General features: G+C 42.9%; 1 protein-coding gene and 1 long non-coding RNA gene across 5 annotated transcripts; one reads left to right on the top strand and one right to left on the bottom strand.

Annotated features, from left to right (window-relative positions):
* The first annotated feature begins 190 nt into the window (after positions 1-190).
* LOC135526684 (moesin-like) lies at positions 191-21,220 on the top strand. Of its 4 annotated transcripts, none has more exons than XM_064955239.1 (15): positions 198-240; positions 2,873-2,923; positions 3,952-4,035; positions 4,145-4,240; positions 5,097-5,219; positions 6,721-6,872; positions 7,172-7,255; positions 8,823-8,969; positions 9,807-9,903; positions 10,039-10,202; positions 10,295-10,425; positions 10,538-10,698; positions 11,124-11,207; positions 11,786-11,935; positions 19,015-21,220. In XM_064955239.1, exons 2-15 carry the CDS (start codon positions 2,897-2,899, stop codon positions 19,177-19,179), a joined length of 1,665 nt encoding a protein of 554 aa, XP_064811311.1. In that variant the 5' UTR covers positions 198-240; positions 2,873-2,896; the 3' UTR covers positions 19,180-21,220. The 4 variants fall into 4 exon arrangements, with proteins under 4 accessions (XP_064811314.1, XP_064811311.1, XP_064811310.1 ...); XM_064955238.1 differs by lacking the exon at positions 198-240 and adding an exon at positions 1,267-1,827; XM_064955242.1 differs by lacking the exon at positions 2,873-2,923 and having other exon boundaries at positions 191-240.
* On the bottom strand, positions 2,842-22,213 carry LOC135526685 (uncharacterized). Its single transcript, XR_010453343.1, has 3 exons — positions 22,136-22,213; positions 5,066-5,273; positions 2,842-2,902 (listed from the first exon to the last, which is right to left on the bottom strand). It is a non-coding gene; the product is annotated as an uncharacterized LOC135526685 (long non-coding RNA).
* Positions 22,214-22,277: the final 64 nt, after the last annotated feature.

Raw genomic sequence — 22,277 nt, 5'->3', positions numbered from 1 at the left:
GAACTGGAATAAATTGATCATATCACACATATGTAGACCAGAAAACACACACATACACACAGTCCTAATGAGAGGTGTATGGCTGATGGAAGTTTTCAACAAACATATATATTCTGGGCTGCTTTAGACAGAACCCTGACTTGCATAGGTATGTGGTGCCAAACTGTATTAGAACATCTTACTGCTTTCTCAGTTAGGCTGGAGACCGCTTCCTGCTGCATATGAGCAACCCAGAACTGTGTGAGTGTTTGCCTCAAAAAGCATCTTGCTTCAATCAGTCAGTTTATTCCAGTTCAGAATAAAAATTATTACCTGCAACAGCAACAGTTCCAACCTAGACTCGTTTTCAACAATCATTTCTACAGTAAAATGTACAGTAGGCCTGATCATTTTTAATCTTCATCTGTAGTGTTTCTTAGGGTTGTGGCTAGTTAGCTTGCTTTGGCTAACGTTAGCTATTAGCTGTATGACGTTAAAAGGCCAGGGGATTGTTGAAAGAGAAACTCACATCTACTACTATGAGAGATAGTACTCCCTTATTTATGCCTATAGTCACTTGTTATAAAATGACAATGCCTTGCTAGTTGAATTACTGTTCCACTTTTGAAGCACTGTTTCTTGAAGCCCGGTTCTGAAATAACTCCATGGGTTTACCGTCATGTACAGTAGTGCCTGGATGTTTGGTCAGGACGTGTCGTTTTATTAATTTGTTCGTTTTGAGAGACTCATTTACTAACCACTTCCCCACACACACAAAAAAACATTGTGGGCGCTCCTCGTTATTTCTCAAACTTTGTATGACAGAGACAAAAAGTAATCACTGTATTTGCGTTTCATGACGATTGAGCTCAGTGAGAACGTGTGCCTCGGATGAGTCCATTTCCTGACAGCGGTGAAGAACAACAAGTCAGTGGCTTGAACCACAGCGCTGCAGCGGGTGGGACGCGGAGGGATCTTCAACAAAACTGGAGAACAAAAGATCCGGTAAACCGCGAAGCACACGGGTATCTCCCTCTCTCACTCGCGCAGCTGCCAAACTGCGCAGAAACCGCTGCGAAGCAGAGAGCGCGCTGAACCGAGAGCGCAGTTGCACTTGACCAAATCAATTGTAGTAATTCATGAAATAATTATACATTTACGTCGCGACCCACCATTAACAGGTCGCGACCCATACTTTAAGAAACGCTGCGTTACATTGTTGTTGTAACATTGTAATGGGAAACGGTTGCATTGTTTCAATGTAATTCTAAAGATAATGATGCCAACTGCCTACACTCATAGGGTAAAGTTGATAGTAGATTTCAATTCAATTCTTAAAACATTATTTTCACAAAATAACAATTACATGTTGTATTAAAAAAGAACAATGAAAAAGACAGGGTATTCTACAAAACAACAACAATGTAGAAGTAGGAATGAATGTCTTGAGTGTTGTATTTACTAATCACTTTTTCCTTGGCTAGTGGCAATGTGGTCTAGGGTTAAGGCTAGGTCTACAGTATATTATCAACATTGCCTTATCATATATCTCATATGAAAGTATCGTATTCTAAAGGTGGATGTAAATTCAACGTCTTGTTCGCCATTTTGCGGTGGTCCTGTGAAGGTCAAGTGTTAGTACACCGCAATAATCCACCTTGAGTTAGATTCCTGGGCTGCCATTGGATTAGTCCTGAGAACACAACAATGGCTCGTTTTAATTCACCATAATCCCAGTGAATATTGAAAGCACTTTCATATGACTCTGTGGAGAAGAGGCTAATGCCGAAAGAAGAAACTCTCAGGAACATAATAATATAGGAGATAAAATATTTACAAATGTCTTCTGTGAGTATCCATTTATACTCTTAATCCTATAAATTCTGGATTGAAGTTCAAATGTGGCTGTTTGTGTAAAATTAGGGTGAGATTGTGTAAATGTAGCATTTGACAGTAAAACAAGGCCAACTTTTTCCCATAGTAATGTCTCTGTTGCTTGGTGAGACAGAATAATGGTCTAGAAAACTATTTATTGTATATAATATGTGCTTACTTCCTTTATTGTGTATTTCACATTTCCTATTCTTATTTATTGTGTTCTTTTTCTAGTATTACATTGTTATTAATTATTGTATTGTTGGGGTTTTGAGTTTTCAAGAATCGCATTTCACGGTACGTGTGCATGTGACATTACAACTTGAAACCAGCCATTTTAAAGGTTTACGGTATTACTACCCTGAGTTATACCGTGTTTGTTAAAAGTTACATTTTTGTTTGTTAACCACTCACATCAGACACAAATGTTTTTTTAAAGTTTGCGTTTCAACACAACAGTACGTTGTTCTGTGAGATACTTGTAGTACTTTTATATCTTAGCACTATCTTTTATATCTTAGCACTATTATATCTGAGTACTATAAACATTGTACTTGTAGAAACATTCATATTTTTTTGTGGTTGAAGTATCCTGGTCAGAATAGGCCGATGTGATCAACATTAAACATCTGATAATTGGCCTAAATATGGGCCTTCCTGGTTGGCCTGGTCGTCTCTGATCTCAGCTGTTTAGTAACTTTATCCCAATTTGCTCCATAATCAGTGTTAATAAAAACCACCTCGGAAATCCTAGCGGGGGCTACCTGGGATAGGTTTGAACTTATTACATATATTTTTATTGTCCACACAATGTGGAAACTTTCACTAACATGATTGACATCAAAACAACAACAGCAACAATAGAAACATACACTACAGTTCTGTGTGGATCATGGAATCCTAGAATAAACCTTCCCCTGTTCTGAGAATACTCTCAATTCTATTTTGTTCTGAGAATTCTCCCTAAACAATATTTCACATTTAAAAATACCTTGTGGGCTTCATGTTTTGATTGTAGTCCCCTACGACCTCTTGCGATTGGATGATCCTGCAGGTTGAACAGAAAAATGTAAGAAACATAATTATATTATATTTTGGGGGTCTTCTACGTCCCTAAGAACCTAGCACACAATTTTACAATCATAGTAAGAGACATTTAATTCGCTTAGCCCCTTAGTACACTGAACAAAAATATAAACGCAACATGTAAAGTGTTGGTCCCATGTTTTATGAGCTGAAATAAAAGATCCCAGGCATTTTCCAGATGCACAAAAAGTGTATTTCTCAAAAATGTTGTGCACAAATTTGTTTACATCCCTGTTGATGAGCATTTCTCATTCGTTAAGATAATCCATCCACCTGACAGATGTGGCATATCAAGAAGCTGATTAAACAGCATGATAATTACACAGGTGCACCTTCTACTGACAACAATAAAAGGCCACTCTACAATGTGACATTTTGTCACACAACCCAATGCCACAGTCTCATGTTTTGAGGGAGCGTGCAATTTGCATGCTGACTGCAGGAATGTCCACCGGAGCTGAATGTTGATTTCAGGCGTCTCCAACGTTATTTAAGAGAATTTGGCAGAACGTCCAACCGGCCTCACAACCGCAGACCACGTCTATGGCGTCGTGTGGGCCAACGGTTTGCTGATGTCAACGTTGTGAACAGAGTGCCCCATGGTGGCGGTGGGGTTATGGTATGGGCAGGCATAAGCTAAGGACAACAAACACAATTGCATTTTATCTAAAGTAATTTGAATGCACAAAATGCCCTTTTTTTAAAGGTATCTGTGACTAACAGATGCAAATCTGTATTCCCAGTCATGTGAAACCCATAGATTTGAACCTACTTAATTTATTTCAATTGACTGATTTCCTCATTTGAACTTTGAACTCAGTAAAATCTTTGAAATTGTTGAATGTTGCGTTTATATTTCTGTTCAGTGTATTCTGCATGCCTATCCCCTATTGTAAACCATACTACCTATTATACTAGCCATTACTCTATCTATGTGTTTTAATAGGCTATTAAGTTCTCTCTCCTCCCATTCATACTCCAGTTTGTGTCTATGTGAACGCCCTCTGGTAGATCAATGTTCGTGTCACCACCATGGACGCTGAGCTGGAGTTTGCCATCCTGCCCAGCACCACTGGCAAACAACTCTTCGACCAGGTACGTGGACAGGTGGACGGGCGGACAGACAGACAGACAGACAGACAGACAAATCTTTGTTTCCTCGACTATGGACAAACAAGTGATCTTCTTCTTCATTGTTGTGTAGATAGTGAAGACCATTGGGCTGAGAGAGACCTGGTTCTTTGGCCTACAGTACCAGGACAGCAAAGGCTTCTCTACCTGGCTCAAACTCAACAAGAGGGTGAGTACATTCTCACTACTCTCCTCAGACAGTAACAACATATATGACTGCCTCTTCCGCTGCCCTGCGCTCCTTCTCCAGACGCTCTGCCTCCTCCTGGGCAAACGTCCTCTCTTTCTCCAGACGCTCTGCCTCCTCCTGGGCAAACATCCTCTCCTTCTCCAGACGCTCTGCCTCCTCCTGGGCAAACATCCTCTCCTTCTCCAGACGCTCTGCCTCCTCCTGGGCAAACATCCTCTCCTTCTCCAGACGCTCTGCCTCCTCCTGGGCAAACATCCTCTCCTTCTCCAGACGCTCTGCCTCCTCCTGGGCAAACGTCCTCTCTTTCTCCAGACGCTCTGCCTCATCCTGGGCAAACATCCTCTCCTTCTCCAGACGCTCTGCCTCCTCCTGGGCAAACATCCTCTCCTTCTCCAGACGCTCTGCCTCCTCCTGGGCAAACGTCGTCTCTTTCTCCAGACGCTCTACCTCCTCCTGGGCAAACGTCCTCTCCTTCTCCAGCTCCAGGGCCCTGCGAGTCTGCTCATCCAGCTCTGCACGCACGCACGCACACACACACACACACACACACACACACACACACACACACACACACACACACACACACACACACACACACACACACACACACACACACACACACACACACACAGACACACACAGACACACACACAGACACACACACACACACACACACACACACACACACACACACACACACACACACACACACACACACACACACACACACACACACACACACACACACACACACACACACACACACACACACACCCATGCCCATTCATTCACTTATTAACTCACTCATGTTGTTGCAATGCTGTAATGTTCCCAGGTGACAGCTCAGGACGTACGCAGGGAGAACCCACTGTTGATAAAGTTCCGGGCCAAGTTCTACCCTGAAGACGTAGCTGAGGAACTGATCCAAGAGGCCACGCAACGACTTTTCTTCCTGCAGGTCACACACACACACACACGACTACATGCGCATACACAGACTCACACACACGAGCTGGCCAGACACACGTGCACACACACATTATTTGTCACGTTCACAGGAAACAACACGTGTGAACAGTACAGAGAAATGTACTTACAAGCTTTTCCTCAACAATGCAATGTTCTATATCAAAGGTAAAGGAGACCTGATTGTTTTCATCAAGGATCTCTCTGTACCTTGTTCCATTCATCTTTCCCTTGATCCTGACTAGTCTCCCAGTCCCTGCTGCTAAAGAACATCCCCACAGCATGATACTGCCACCACCATGCTTCACCGTAGGAATGTTGCCAGGTTTCTTCCAGGCGTAACGCTTGGCATTGCTTGGAGAGAATCTTGTTTCTCATGGTCTGAGTCCTTCAGGTGCCTTTTGGCAAACTCCATGTGGGCTGTCATGTGCCTTTTACTGAGGAGTGGCTTCCATCTGACCACTGTCATGTCTTTACTATCATTAACTGAAGACTGATAGTTTTTATCAAAGATTCTCTGTAATTAGTTATTACGCGATCAACTGATTATTCACGTAACTAATTAACTAGGAAGTCGGGGCACCAATGAAAAATATTCAGATTACAAAGTTATCATTTCCTAAAATAACTTTTCAGATATTTTATCTGATCAATTAGTCTTTGAATTAATTAATTATTTACTTTACCTCACGTTAGTCTCATTCCAAACGTCGTAAATTGTTGGTTATCTGCACGAACCCAGTCTTCACTATGAGTCATCCATACATCAATTGTCTTAAATCATTTATTTATTACTAACTAATTCACAGAAATGCATCAACAAACAAACAAACAAGGTAAATGTGGTTACATGAAATGAGAATGTGCTCTAGTGGGCTGAACCGGCATGGCGGCTTGTTAGACAAAAGGGGAAGTGGGGGTCGACTAAGAAGTCACTACAGAGTGATAATTATAACAATTGAAATGATAATCCTTTACACATGAATGCTCATCTCCACAGAGGAACTCTGGAGCTCTGTATGAGTGACCATCCTTTCCCAGATCTGTGTCTCGACATAATTCTGTCTCGGAGCTCTACTGACAATTCCTTAGACCTCATGGCTTGGTTTTTGTGGGACCTTATATAGACAGATGTGTGCCTTTCCAAATCATGCCCAATAAATTGAATTTATCACAGGTGGACTCCAATCAAGTTATAAAAACATCTTAAGGATGATAAATGGTAACAGGATGCACCTGAGCTCAAGTTCGAGTCTCACATCAAAGGGTTTGAATACTTATGTAAATAATTTATTTCATATTTGAATCGTTTTTAATTTGCCCCCAAAAATTGACGAGGATCATTTTTATTTGATCTATTTTAGAATAAGTCCGTAATGTAGCATAATGTGGAAAAACTCAAGGGATCTGAAATGCACTGTATGTATTTTAAGATGTACACGGGTTAGACACACACACACAGCTCACACTGTTTATAATGTTTGTCACTGCAGGTGAAGGAAGGCATCCTGAATGATGATATCTACTGTCCTCCTGAGACGGCTGTGCTGTTGGCCTCCTACTCTGTTCAGACCAAACATGGAGACTACAAGAGGGACTACCACTTCCCGGGTTACCTCAGCAGGGACAAGCTGCTTCCCCAGAGGTGTGTCGTCTCTCCCCGTCCCCCTGTGTGACATACCTCAGCCCACAAACAGAAGCTAAACTGGTGATCATTTTGAAGAGAGATCTATTCCAAGTCTCCCTGAACGCTCCTCTGATTGTTGTCGTCCATACTCAGATCAGTGTTGGGGTCAATTCCATTTCATTTAGCAGACACTCTTATACAGAGAGAGTTACCTAGTCTGCTCTGGGATTTGAGTACCGGCCCAACGCTCTTAATCACTAGGCTACCATCTTCTCTCTACCCTCCTAATTGACCCTTCTCGGTTCCTCTACCCTTAGGGTTCTGGAGCAGCACAAGCTGAACAAGGAGCAGTGGGAGAATAGGATAAAGGTGTGGCATGAGGAGCACAAGGGAGTGCTGAGGTAAGACCACATGTCCTCTCTACTCACAGTACAATCCAAGTTAACACTGGCTTACTTGTATTGCACTGATTTTACACTGATGTACAAAACATTAAGAACACCTTCCTAATATTGAGTTTCACCCCCCTCTATTGCCCTCAGAACAGCCTCAAATCGTCGGGGCATGGACTTTATAAGGTGTCGTAAACATTGCACAGGGATGCTGGCCCATGTTGACTCCAATGCTTCCCACAGTTGTGTCAAGTTGGCTGGATGTCCTTTGGATGGTGGACCATTCTTGATACACATGGGAAACTGTTGAGTGTGAAAAACCCAGCAGTTTTGCAGTTCTTGACCCAAACCGATGTGCCTGGCACCTACTACCAGACCCCGTTCAAAGGCACTTAAATATTTTGTCTTGCCCGTTCACCCTCTGAATGGCACACATACACAATCCATGTCTCAAGACTTAAACATCCTTCTTTAACCTGTCTCCAATCCTTCATCTCCCGTAATTGAAGTGGATAAAAAAAAAAACTAAAGTCAACGTCCGCATCCCTGTGGAAATCTAATTGGCATAATAAACAAATCCCCAGGAAATATATGTCAGTTTAAGCTAGAGATATCTTTAGTTTGCATTGGATATGTCTCAATCCACCGCATTCGGACTTCTGCATATGTTTGTAAGACCATGAGACATCCCAGAAACCTCATAAAATCGTCTGTAGCATCCTAACGGTTTGGTCTACAAACCACTCTATGGGAAGATGAGACTCTCATGAACACAATGGTGTTTCTCCGTTTTGCCCTACGACCTCCACAAGCGTATTGGTACTCGTCTGAAGTCGGTACAGCCGATCTGCCAACTTCTGTCTGTAGCGTCCCAACAGTTTGGGCTACACACTAATAGGACCCCTCTGTGGAAAAGTCTCACGAAGACATACACATTTTTTGTTGGTTGTTTTGCTTCACAGGCCACACAAGACTCGTCTGAAGGTCCCCCAGTACCAGTTGAAAAAAACGTATGGAATTATATATGGAGAATGTTTAGTGCCAAAAATAAGGGGTTAAATACATGTATAAAAATCTAAAAAAACAACAACAAATGTTTCCTGATCTTTCTTATATCTCTCAGATATAGGACAGACTTCAGAACAAACTTCCTTTAGATTTTTGGGGGGACTATCTGTTATTCAATGCATTTGCTAATAGCAGTAAGACCAATTTAAAATATTCATCAAATAATAATACTTTTTTGGATACATCAAGGGGTCTTAAAATTCTAAATAAAATATCTAAATGATCCTTGGTATGACCTTCTTAAAACATTTCCCTCCCCCGGTATATAGACAAGGTTTAGTCTGTAGACTGTAGAGGGTTCAGGTGACATTAATAAGAGATCATAGCTTTCACCTGGATTCACCTGGTCAGTCTATGTAATGGAAAGAGCAGGTATCCTTCATGTTTTGTACACTCAGTGTATGTAGAATGTGCTAAGCATTATGATAGCTGCATACAGAGCATCTTCCTCACTGATTGTCTGTGTCTATGTGTGTCTGTGTCTGTCTCTGTGTCAATCTGTCCCCAGGGAGGATGCCATGGTGGAGTATCTGAAGATAGCTCAGGATCTAGAGATGTATGGAGTCAACTACTTCAGCATCAAGAACAAGAAGGGTTCAGAGCTGTGGCTGGGGGTAGACGCTCTGGGCCTCAACATATACCAGAACACTGACAGGTTGGAACCGTTAACTGCACTGAACAAAAATATAAACTCAATATGTCAATTTAGCAGTGCCCCATGGTGGCGTAGGGGTAATGGTATGGGCAGGCATAAGCTACGGACAACAAACACAATTGCATTTTATCGATGGCAATTTGAATGCACAGAGATACTGTCACAAGATCCTGACGCCCATTGTCGTGTCATTCATCTGCCGCCATCACCTCATGTTTCAGCATGATAATGCACTACCCATGTTGCAAGGATCTGTACACAATTCCTGGAAGCTGAAAATGTCCCAGTTCTTCCATGGCCTGCATACTCACCAGACATGTCACCCATTGAGCATGTTTGGAATGCTCTGGATTGAGGAGTACGACATCTTGTTACATTTCACACCAATATTGAGCAACTTCACACAGCCATTGAGGAGGAGTGGACAACATTCCACAAGCCACAATCAACAGCCTGATCAACTCTATGTGAAGGAGATGTGTCACGCTGCATGAGGCAAATGGTGGTCACGCCAGATACTGACTGGTTTTCTGATCTATGCCCCTATCTTTTTTTGAAAGGTATCTGTGACCAACAGATGCATATCTGTATCCCCAGGCATGTGAAATCCATAGATTAGGGCCTAATTAATTTATTTCAATTGACTGATTTCCTTATATGAACTGTAACTCAGTAAAATCTTTGAAATTCTTTGAAATTGTTGTGTTTATATTTTTGTTCAGTATAGATCCGAATTCTCCATAGATTCATCATGATATTAGACTTTTGTTTAAAGTCTAAAAAAATTGGATAAACTTTGATTTTGGAGTGAACTATTCTACAGTGTTTTCTTTATAGGATGACCCCTAAGATTGGCTTCCCATGGAGTGAGATCAGAAACATTTCCTTCAACGACAAGAAGTTTGTTATAAAGCCCATGGACAAGAAAGCCCCGGTACATCACCTCTGTTTCTTTATCTGCTGTGTATTTTGTTATAATTCAAACCTCTGATAGTACCCGTTTGTTCAGTATAAAAAAAGGTCACTTAATTTTTTCAAGAGGCATTTGTGGTAAATGAGTCTGTTCCAGGATTTTGTGTTCTACGCCCCTCGTCTACGGATCAACAAGCGAATCCTGGCGCTGTGCATGGGAAACCATGACCTGTACATGAGGAGGAGGAAGCCAGACACCATCGAGGTCCAGCAGATGAAAGCCCAGGCCCGTGAGGAGAAGACTAAGAGACAGATGGAGAAGTGAGGACAGAGACATGGAGAAAAGAGAGAGAGAGAGAGAGAGATGAGTTTGTTAGCACATGTTTACTCATCCCTTGTGTCCCTCGTTCCAGAGCTCTGCTCGAGAGCGAGAAGAAGAAGAGGGAGAATGCGGAGAAGGAGACAGAGAAGATCGCCAGAGAAACCATGGAGCTGATAGGCAGACTGAAACAGATTGAGGAAGAGACCAAGAAAGCTCAGGAAGGTCAGACTCATTCTGTCATCTGAAAGTGTGTGTGCTGTATGTGCATGCATGCTTGTGTGTGTTCATATTATTTTGTGTGCGTGTGTGCGTGTGTGTGTATGTGTATGTGTAGAGCTGGATAAGAGGACTCGCAGGGCCTTGGAGCTGGAGAAAGAGAGGACGTTTGCCCAGGAGGAGGCAGAGCGTCTGGAGAAGGAGCGCAGGGCAGCGGAAGAGACCAAGGCAGCCCTCCTACAGCAGTCAGAGAGCCAGATGAAGAACCAGGAGAACCTGGTACACACACACATAGACACACACACACACACACACACACACACACACACACACACGCACACACACACACACACACACACACACACACACACACACACACACACACACACACACACACACACACACACACACACACACACACACACACACACTATACACACACACACACACACACACGCACGCACTATACATACACATGGATTTAGTACTGTAGATGTGTGGTGGTGGTGGAGTAGGGGCCTGAGGGCACACCGTGTGTTGTGAAATCTGTGAATGTATTATAATGTTTTTAAAATTGTATAAACTGTCTTCATTTTGCTGCTTTGACAGCAGCTAATGGGGATCCATAATAAATACAAATAGACAGACCGACAGACAGACAGACACTAGGAGAATCATTTATTATTCTAAGGTTCCTTTTCCAGGCTACTGATCTGACCTCTAAGATCTCCCTTCTGGAGGACGTAAAGCAGAAGAAGGACGACGATACAAAGAGATGGCAGAAAAGGGTGAGAGAATAAATTAATAAATGAAGAAATTAATGAATAAATGTGTGTGTGTGTGTGTGTACCAGCGTAACCCTCCATCTAACCACAGTGATTAAATGTGAGTGTGTGTGTGTGTGTGTGTGTGTGTGCTAGCGTAACCCTCTATCTAACCACAGTGATTAAATGTGAGTGTGTGTGTGTGCTAGCGTAACCCTCTATCTAACCACAGTGATTAAATGTGAGTGTGTGAGTGTGTGTGTGCTAGCGTAACCCTCCATCTAACCACAGTGATTAAATGTGAGTGTGAATGTGTGCTAGCGTAACCCTCTATCTAACCACAGTGATTAAATGTGTGTGTGTGTGTGCCAGCGTTATCCTCTATCCAACCACAGTGATTCAATGGCGGTCATGTGAGTGAGTGCGTGTGAGTGTGTTATCCTCTATCTAACCACAGTGCTTCAACGTGAGCGAGAGTGTGTGAGTGAACATGTGTGTGCATGATAGCGTTATCCACTGTGAGCGGTCATGTGTGTGTTTGTCATCTGGCGGTCATGGTGGATGCTGATTTGAAGACTAAAGTCATCCGTGTCCACATCCAGGACTCTGTGCAGGGGGACAACGATGAGACCGACGAGAGCAGCGCCGAGGCCAGCGCTGAGCTGACATCACCAGGCATGGTCAGAGACCGCAGCGAGGAGGAACGCATGACGGAGGCTCAGAAGAATGAACGGCTACAGAAACACCTCAAGGTCAGAAACACCTAACTTAAAGGGGAACTCCCATTAGTCCACTATTGATACGGTCCCAAAATGTTTTTCATATCAGCAGTCAAGTTGTCAAGATATTGGATTTTCATGAAGCAAAGTGTCACCAACCACATCATCATGATTGCTCCAAGATGGCTTTTTTCGCATACCTTTTTATATATATTTTTTATTTTCCATAAACTCATCTTCAAAACACTCTCCTGCAACCCGCCTCACCAATTTATATATTTTTTTAAAGAAAGTATTATTTACCTCAAATCTGTAATCCTCCATAGAGGTTTACCAGAAGCTAGCCCAGAAGCTAATCCAGAAGCTAGCCAGAAGCTAGCCAGAACCTAGCCAGAAGCTAATCCAGAAGGTAGCCAAAAGCCAGCCTGAAGCTAACCAGAAGCTAGTTAGCTTCTTTACTGGCTAATCGTTAGTATTCAGCTAACCACGGTTTGTGGTCATCAGCTATCCTTTAGCTCGAAAATCTATCGCCAGTTTTGTACGGCGCGGCTCGGACCGGAACATACCGGACCTATTTTTCTCTCCATGTCCCCGGATTTCAACCGCTAACTCTGGACATTTAGACCTGGATCTCGCAGCTAGCTAGCTGCTATCCGTGTGACTATCGGCTCACGTCGATTCCGGAGCAAACATCAATTATTCCGGAGCTAACCAGCTGAAGAGTTCCATCAGTCACTCCTGGGCTACAATCACCTATCCGGACCCTGCCAACGCGGAGCCCCACCGGGCTTCACAACTGGACTACCGACGTTATCTACCCGAGGGAGATATCCGGCTGGCTCCTCCGTCCGCGACGTTACCTGTCGCCCATCTGCGGTCCGCTAATCGTTAGCTGTCTTATTGGCTGCTATCTGAATAGACCTATCGGAGAATTTCTTTTAAAAATGTTTTTAACTTGGGCCTCTATAACTATATCTATTGTTGTTTTTTTTTGCGAATTGGATTCATCCCCTCTACCACACGGAACCCCACTAATCCTACCGACGGAAATGCACGAGGTGGCTAAAAAAGGACCTCCATCCTCTGCCAGCTTGCTACCGATGGCCCGGCTAGCTGTCCGAATCGCCGTGACCCCAACCAACCTCTCTACTCACTGGACCCTTTGATCACTCGACTAAGCATGCCTCTCCTTAATGTCAATATGCTTTGTCCATTGCTGTTCTGGTTAGTGTTTATTGGCTTATTTCACTGTAGAGCCTCTAGTCCTGCTCACTATATCTTATCCAACCTATTAGTTCCACCACCCACACATGCGATGACATCTCCTGGTTTCAATGATGTTTCTAGAGACAATATCTCTCTCATCATTACTCAATACCTAGGTTTACCTCCACTGTATTCACATCCTACCATACCTTTGTCTGTACATTATACCTTGAAGCTATTTTATCGCCCCCAGAAACCTACTTTTACTCTCTGTTCCAGACGTTCTAGACGACTAATTCTTATTTCTTTTAGCCGTACCCTTATCCTACTCCTCCTCTGTTCCTCTGGCGATGTAGAGGTGAATCCAGGCACAGCAGTGCCTAGCTCCACTCCTATTCCCCAGGCGCTCTCTTTTGATGACTTCCGGAACCGGAACAGCCTTGGTTTCATGCATGTTAACATTAGAAGCCTCCCCCCTAAGTTTGTTTTATTCACTGCTTTAGCACACTCTGCCAACCCGGATGTTCTAGCTGTGTCTGAATCCTGGCTTAGGAAGACCACCAAAAATTCTGAAATTTTCATCCCAAACTACAACTTTTTCAGACAAGATAGAACTGCCAAAGGGGGCGGTGTTGCAATCTACTGCAAAGATAGCCTGTAGAGTTCTGTCCGACTAACCAGGTCTGTACCCAAACAATTTGAACTTCTACTTTTAAAAATCCACCTCTCTAAAAACAAGTCTCTCACCGTTGCCGCCTGCTATAGACCACCCTCTGCCCTGTGCTCTGGACACCATATTTGAACTGATTTCCCCCCATCTATCTTCAGAGCTCGTGCTGCTAGGCAACCTAAACTGGAACATGCTTAACACCCCAGCCATCCTACAATCTAAGCTTGATGCCCTCAATCTCACACAAATTATCAATGAACCTACCAGGTACCTCCCCAAAGTGTTAAACACAGGCACCCTCATAGATATCATCCTAACCAACTTACCCTCTAAATACACCTCTGCTGTCTTCAACCAAGATCTCAGCGATCACTGCCTCATTGCCTGCATCCGTAATGGGTCAGAGGTCAAACGACCTCCACTCATCACTCTCATTAAATAAGCATGCCCCATTCAAGAAATTTAGAACTAGGAACAGATATAGCCCTTGGTTCTCCCCAGACCTGACTGCCCTTAACCAACACAAAAACATCCTATAGCGTTCTGCATTAGCATCGAACAGCCCCCGTGATATGCAGCTGTTCAGGGAAGTTAGAAACCATTATACACAGGCAGTTAGAAAAGCCAAGGCTAGCTTTTTCAAGCAGAAATTTGCTTCCTGCAACACTAACTCAAAAAAGTTTGGCGACACTGTAAAGTCCATTGAGAATAAGAACACCTCCTCCAAGCTGCCCACTGCACTGAAGATAGGAAACATTGTCACCACTGATAAATCCACTATAATTGAGAATTTCAATAAGCATTTTTCTACGGCTGGCCATGCTTTCCACCTGGCTACTCCTACCCCGGTCAACAGCACTGCACCACCCACAGCAACTCGCCCAAGCCTTCCCCATTTCACCTTCTCCCAAATCAAGTCAGCTGATGTTCTGAAAGAGCTGCAAAATCTGGACCCCTACAAATCAGCCAGGCTAGACAATCTGGACCCTTTCTTTCTAAAATGATCTGCCCAAATTGTTGCCACCCCTATTACTAGCCTGTTCAACCTCTCTTTCGTGTCGTCTGAGATTCCCAAAGATTGGAAAGCAGCTGCGGTCATCCCCCTCTTCAAAGGGGGGGGACACTCTTGACCCAAACTGCTACAGACCTATATCTATCCTACCCTGCCTTTCTAAGGTCATCGAAAGCCAAGTCAACAAACAGATTACCAACCATTTCAAATCTCACCATACCATTCTCTGCTATGCAATCTGGTTTCAGAGCTGGTCATGGGTGCACCTCAGCCACGCTCAAGGTCCTAAACGATATCTTCACCGCCATCGATAAGAAACATTACTGTGCAGCCGTATTCATTGATCTGGCCAAGGCTTTCGACTCTGTCAATCACCACATCCTCATCGGCAGACTTGACAGCCTTGGTTTCTCAAATGATTGCCTCGCCTGGTTCACCAACTACTTCTCTGATAGAGTTCAGTGTGTCAAATCGGAGGGTCTGCTGTCCGGACCTCTGGCAGTCTCTATGGGGGTGCCACAGGGTTCAATTCTTGGACCGACTCTCTTCTCTGTATACATCAATGAGGTCGCTCTTGCTGCTGGTGAGTCTCTGATCCACCTCTACGCAGACGACACCATTCTGTATACTTCTGGCCCTTCTTTGGACACTGTGTTAACAACCCTCCAGGCAAGCTTCAATGCCATACAACTCTCCTTCCGTGGCCTCCAATTGCTCTTAAATACAAGTAAAACTAAATGCATGCTCTTGAACCTATCGCTGCCTGCACCTGCCCGCATGTCCAACATCACTACTCTGGATGGCTCTGACTTAGAATACTTGGACAACTACAAATACCTAGGTGTCTGGTGAGACTGTAAACTCTCTTTCCAGACCCACATCAAACAACTCCAATCCAAAGTTAAATCTGGAATTGGCTTCCTATTTCGCAACAAAGCATCTTTCACTCATACTGCCAAACATACCCTTGTAAAACTAACCATCCTACCGATCCTCGACTTCGGCGATGTCATTTACAAAATAGCCTCCAATACCCTACTCAACAAATTGGATGCAGTCTATCACAGTGCAATCCGTTTTGTCACCAAAGCCCCATATACTACCTACCATTGCGACCTGTACGCTCTCGTTGGCTGGCCCTCGCTTCATACTTGTACCAAACCCACTGGCTCCATGTCATCTACAAGACCCTGTTAGGTAACGTTCCCCCTTATCTCAGCTCGCTGGTCACCATAGCATCACCCACCTGTAGCACGCGCTCCAGCAGGTATATCTCTCTGGTCACCCCCAAAACCAATTCTTTCTTTGGCCGCCTCTCCTTCCAATTCTCTGCTGCCAATGACTGGAACGAACTCCAAAAATCTCTGAAACTGGAAACACTTATCTCCCTCACTAGCTTTAAGCACCAACTGTCAGAGCAGCTCACCGATTACTGCACCTGTACATAGCCCACCTATAATTTAGCCCAAACAACTACCCCTTTCCCTACTGTATTTATTTATTTTATTTATTTTGCTCCTTTGCACCCCATTATTTTTATTTCTACTTTGCACATTCTTCCACTGCAAATCTACCATTCCAGTGTTTTGTATTTACTTTGCCACCATGGCCATTTTTTTGCCTTTACCTCCCTTATCTCACCTCATTTGCTCACATCATATATAGACTTGTTTATACTGTATTATTGACTGTATGTGTGTTTTACTCCATGTGTAACTCTGTGTCGTTGTATGTGTCGAACTGCTTTGCTTTATCTTGGCCAGGTCGCAATTGTAAATGAGAACATGTTCTCAACTTGCCTACCTGGTTAAATAAAGGTGAAATAAAACAAATATAAAATTTAAATGATGATGTAAAAGGCATCAAAGGTGACACTTTGCTTCCGGAAAGTCCAATATCTTGAAAACTTGGCTGCAGTGGACTAATGAAACAAATACTAAAATTATGTTTTTGAGTGAAGTTCCCCTTTAACCCATAAACTATGACCTTTAATTAATCCTAACCCATAACCTATGACCTTTAATTAACCCTAACCCATAACCTATGACCTTTAAATAACCATAACTCATGACCATGACGGAGGCCCAGAAGAACAAACAGCTGAAGAAACACCTCACCACCTCAAGGTCAGACAGTCAGACCCTAACTTAACCCATAACGCATTTGTATTTATTAAGGATCCCCTACTCTTCCTGGGGTCCAGAAACATTAAGGCAGTTATATACAATTAAAAATATTACACGACATTACATTTCATAACACTTTTCACAACACATTGTGTTCCCTCAGGCCATTATTCTATTATCACATACAGTGGGGCAAAAAAGTATTTCATCAGCCTCCAATTGTGCAAGTTCTCCCACTTAAAAAGATGAGAGAGGCCTGTAATTTTCATCATAGGTACACTTCAACTATGACAGACAAAATGAGAAAATAAAGTCCAGAAAATCACATTGTAGGATTTTTTATGAATGTATTTGCAAATTATGGTGGAAAATAAACATGACAGTTTACAATCCAGGGTTACTCCTAGTAGTTTAGTCACCTCAACCTGTTCAATTTCCACATTATTTATTACAAGATTTAGTTGAGGTTTAGGTTTTAGTAAACTATTTGTTACAAATATAATGCTTTTAGTTTTTGAAATATTCAGGACTAACTTATTCCTTGCCAACCATTCTGAAACTAACTGCTGCTCTTTGTTAAGTGTTGCAGTCAATTCAGTCGCTGTGGTAGCTGCTGTGTATAGTGTTGAGTCACTCCACACATCACTCAAAGCCAGTGGCATGTCGTTAGTGAAGACTGAAAAAAGTAAGGGGCTTAGTCAGCTGCCCTGGGGAATTCCTGATTCGATCCTGGATTATGTTGGATAGGCTTCCATTAAAGAACACCCTCTGTGTTCTGTTAGACAGGTATCTCTTTATCCACACGATAGCAAGGGGTGTAAAGCCATAACACATACGTTTTTCCAGCAGACGATGATCGATAATGTCAAAAGCCGCACTGAAGTCTAACAAAACAGCTTATAAAAACGTTTTACTATCAGTTTCTCTCAGCCAATCATCAGTCATTTGTGTAAGTGCCGTGCTTGTTGAATGTCCTTCCCTGTAAGCGTGCTGAAAGTCTGTTGTCAATTTGTCTAGAGTAAAATAGCATGGTCAAACACCATTTTTTTCCAGAAGTTTAATAAGGATTGGTAACAGGCTATTGGTTGGCTATTTGAGTAGGTAAAGGGTGCTTTACTACTCATTTATTTATTTATATTCTTATTTTTTTTACCCCATTTTCCCCCCAATATTGTGGTATCCAATTGGTAGTTACAGTCTTGTCCCATCGCTGCAACTCCCGTACGGACTCGGGAGAGGCGAAGGTCCTCCAAAACACAACCCAGCCAAGCCGCACTGCTTCTTGACACACTGCTTGCTTAACCTGGAAGCCAGCTGAGGAAACACTGTACACCTGGCAACCGTGTCAGCGTGCATTGCGCCCGGCCCGCCACCAGGAGTCGCTAGTGCGTGATGGTACAAAAACATCCCTGCCGGCAAAACCCTCCCCTAACCTGGACGACGCTGGGCCAATTGTGCGCTGTTCCACGGGTCTCCCGGTCACGGCCGGCTGCGACAGAGCCTGGACTCAAACCAGGATCTCTAGTGGCATAGCAAGTGCCTTAGACCACTGCACCACTCGGGTGGCGGGCTTTACTGTTTTTGGGTGAAGGAATGACTTTGGCTTCCCTTCAGGCCTGATGGCACACACTTTCTAGTAGGCTTAGATTGACGATAGAGCAAATAGGAGTGGAAATATCGTCTGCTATTATCCTCAGTCATTTCCCATCCAGGTTGTCAGACCCCAGTGGCTTGTCATTGTAGATAGACAATTATATTTTTTTCACTTCTTCCACACTCCATGACCTTTAACCTTAACCCATGACTCTAATTCATGACCATGACAGAGGCCCAGAAGGATGACCGACTGACTATACAAAAGCCAGACCCTAACTTATTTAACATATAACCTATGGCCCTAACCTAACCATAATTCTGCATGGTTGGGTTCAGTCCTGACTAAATGTACAAATGTCCTCCAGGCCTGAGCCCTGAAATGAGAGCTATGGTTCTTAGACGACATGCGTTACACATGCACCACACATTCATTCCCATGTATAGTATATTATGTTGACGCTCCACAAGTTTATTTGTGTCCTTGTTGTCCGTTTGTCCTCAGGCCCTGAGTAGTGAGTTGGCCAGCGCTCGAGACGACAGTAAGAATACTCCCAATGACCTGATCCACGCGGAGAACGTTAAGGCCGGCCGGGACAAGTACAGGACCCTCCGTCAGATACGACAGGGCAACACCAAGCAACGCATCGACGAGTTTGAGTCCATGTGAAGGATAGAAAGAATGCGAATGAGAGAGAAGGTGTGTGTGTGTGCGCGTGTGTGGGAGTGAGAGAGAGAGTGTGAGAGAGAGAGCGAGAGAGAGAGAGAGAGAGAACAAGAGTCTGTACTGAATCTATGTATTTAAATGGGAGTCATATAGGCAGGTACAGTGTAATTACTAAGTCATTAATGCTTCTCCCCAGTAGTGTGTTGTCCCCTGTGACTAAAGAGTGCCAACTTCATGGGATTTGTAGTTTGGCCAAGTAAAATTATGCGGATTACAGACTGTAGGCTACTAGTACCACAATCAAAGTGAGTAATGATACTATTAATCATAATATATCCTAATTTATGCTGCTTTTGCTCATGGTTTTTGTAATCTTGAAATTAATCTATGCAAAATAATTATTAGCTGATATAGCATGAAAACCATATTTTTATGTATGGATAGATTAGTGACAGGAAGGGAATGGATAGATTAGTGAGAGGAAGGGTATGGATAGATTAGTGACCGGAAGGGCTTGAGCTTAATTGCAATATTTTCTTAGGATGTTATTTCACAGGTACAGTTGAAGTCGGAAGCTTACATACACTAAGTTGACTGTGCCTTTAAGCAGCTTGGAAAATTCCAGAAAATTATGTCATGGCTTTAGAAGCTTCTGATAGGCTAATTGACATAATTTGAGTCAACTGGAGGTGTACCTGGTGTACCTCAGTGCCTCTTGACATCATGGGAAAACCAAAAGAAATCAGCCAAGACCTCAGAAAAAAAATTGTAGACCCCCACAAGTCTTGTTCATCCTTGGGACCAATTTCCAAACGCCTGACGGTACCATGTTAATTTGTACAAACAATAGTACGCAAGTATAACCACCATGGGACCACGCTGCCATCATACCACTCAGGAAGGAGACTCGTTCTGTCTCCTAGAGAGGAACGTACTTTGGTGCGAAAAGTGCAAATCAATCCCAGAAGAACAGCAAAGGACCTTGTGAAGATGCTGGAGGAAACATGTACAACATTATCTATTTCCACAGTAAAACGATTCCTCCACAGTAAAATGATTCCTATATCGACCTGAAAGGCCGCTCAGCAAGGAAGAAGCCACTGCTCCAAAACCACCATAAAAAAATCCAGACTACGGTTTGCAACTGCACATGAGGACAAAGATCGTACTTTTTGGAGAAATGTCCTCTGGTCTGATGAAACATAAATAGAACTGTTTGGCCATAATGACCATTGTTATGTTTGGAGAAAAAAGGGCGAAGCTTGCAAGCTGAAGAACATGTGAAGCACGGGGGTGGCAGCATCATGTTGTGAGGGTGCTTTGCTGCAGGAGGGACTGGTGCACTTCACAAAATAGATGGCTTCATGAGGAAGCAAAATTATGTGGATATATTGAAGCAACATCTCAAGACATCAGTCAGGAAGTTAAAGCTTGGTCGCAAATGGGTCTTCCATATGGACAATGACCCCAAGCATACTTTCAAAGTTGTGGCAAAATGGCTTAAGGTATTGGAGGTATTGTCAAGGTATTGGAGTGGCCATCGCAAAACTCAATCCAATAGAAAATTTGTGGGCAGAACTGAAAAAGCGTGTGCGAGCAAGGAGGCCTACAAACCTGACTCAGTTACACCAGATCTGTCAGGGGGAATGGGCCAAAATTCACCCTACTTATTGTGGGAAGCTTGTGGAAGGCTACCCGAAACATTTGACCCAAGTTAAACAATTTAAGGGCAATGCTACCAAATACTAATTGAGTGTATGTAAACTTCTGACCCACTGGGAATGTGATGAAAGAAATAAAAGCTGAAATAAATCATTATCTATACTATTATTCTGACATTTCACATTCTTAAAATTAAGTGGTGATCCTAACTGACCTAAGACAGGGAATTTTTACTAGGATTAAATGTCAGGAATTGTGAAAAACTGAGTTTAAATGTATTTGGCTAAGGTGTATGTAAACTTCTGACTTGAACTGTATCAATGAGTACAACATCTTTTGCAAAGTGTTTTGCTATGACTCCAATAAATACCATTAACCAAAACTGAATATGTGTTGAGTGCTGTGTATTTTGCTACTGTATCACTCTAGCCATATATTATTGTACTTGATGTGAGTGTGTGTGTGTGTGTGTGTGTGTGTGTGTGTGTGTGTGTGTGTGTGTGTGTGTGTGTGTGTGTGTGTGTGTGTGTGTGTGTGTGTGTGTGTGTGTGTGTGTGTGTGTGTGTGTGAGTGTGTGTGTGCAGGTTTGACATATGTTTGTACGGAGTGTGAGTGTTTTTTAGTAGGCATGTTATGACTGAAAACATATAGTAAGGACTGTTTTAAAAAATATACATTGATTCCACATACAATTGTAAGATAACCAGCTGGAGCAAAAATGTTGTTGAGCCAACTCACAATCATATTGCAGCTGGTTGCTTTAAGTTGAATCAACATCTTTATTTTTTTTATACAGCGTTATGAAATCTGAGGTCTACTATTCTGGAAGACAAAATCCCTCCCTAGGGAAAATACAGTTATGTTCTTTGGGAAGTAGGCTATTGAGCAGCTCAGTTACATTACATTTTAGTCAATTAGCAGAAGCTCTTATCCAGATAGACTTACAGTTAGTGCATTCATCTTAAGGTACTGTAACACGGGGGACATAGCTTTCAATCACTTTCACAGTCTGTGGGTCAGAACAAACACTAACAAGTCACTGTTGTTGTGTTATTACACTGAAGGAGGAGGAGAGCACACACTGTGTTTTGACTGAGAGATAAGAGGAACCAGCAACAGAGGCACTCTTGTCTCTTCAACTTTATTAAAACTATATTTCAAATATACTTTACAGTGAGAATAGCAACAGTCAAATAAGTAACAGACAGATTTAGATCAACATAGATTTAGAACCATATACATTTAGAACAATGTGTTATAAACAGACAATAGTAATACGGTAGAGAATGCACTTTACCCCACACAAGTCTCAACTTGGACACGCGCCAGCCATTCCCTTCACTGAGCTGCGGAGGTCACACCCGAATGAGCAAAGCGCGGAGGCGTCGAAGTGACTTGTTGTTAATGTAGATCCAGTAGTTCGATTTGGTTATAGGTGG

This window comes from Oncorhynchus masou, chromosome 32 (assembly GCF_036934945.1).
Source record: "Oncorhynchus masou masou isolate Uvic2021 chromosome 32, UVic_Omas_1.1, whole genome shotgun sequence".
In the NCBI taxonomy this organism is placed as follows: domain Eukaryota; kingdom Metazoa; phylum Chordata; class Actinopteri; order Salmoniformes; family Salmonidae; genus Oncorhynchus; species Oncorhynchus masou.
This window is presented reverse-complemented; position numbering and strand designations above follow the sequence as displayed.

What these genes read in the sequence shown, in the direction of transcription:
- LOC135526684 (XM_064955238.1), top strand. An exon ending in CAAAGAGATGGCAGAAAAGG is followed by an intron (nt 11,208 to 11,785) that starts GTGAGAGAATAA and finishes GTCCACATCCAG; the next exon opens with GACTCTGTGCAGGGGGACAA. An exon ending in GGCTACAGAAACACCTCAAG is followed by an intron (nt 11,936 to 19,014) that starts GTCAGAAACACC and finishes GTTTGTCCTCAG; the next exon opens with GCCCTGAGTAGTGAGTTGGC.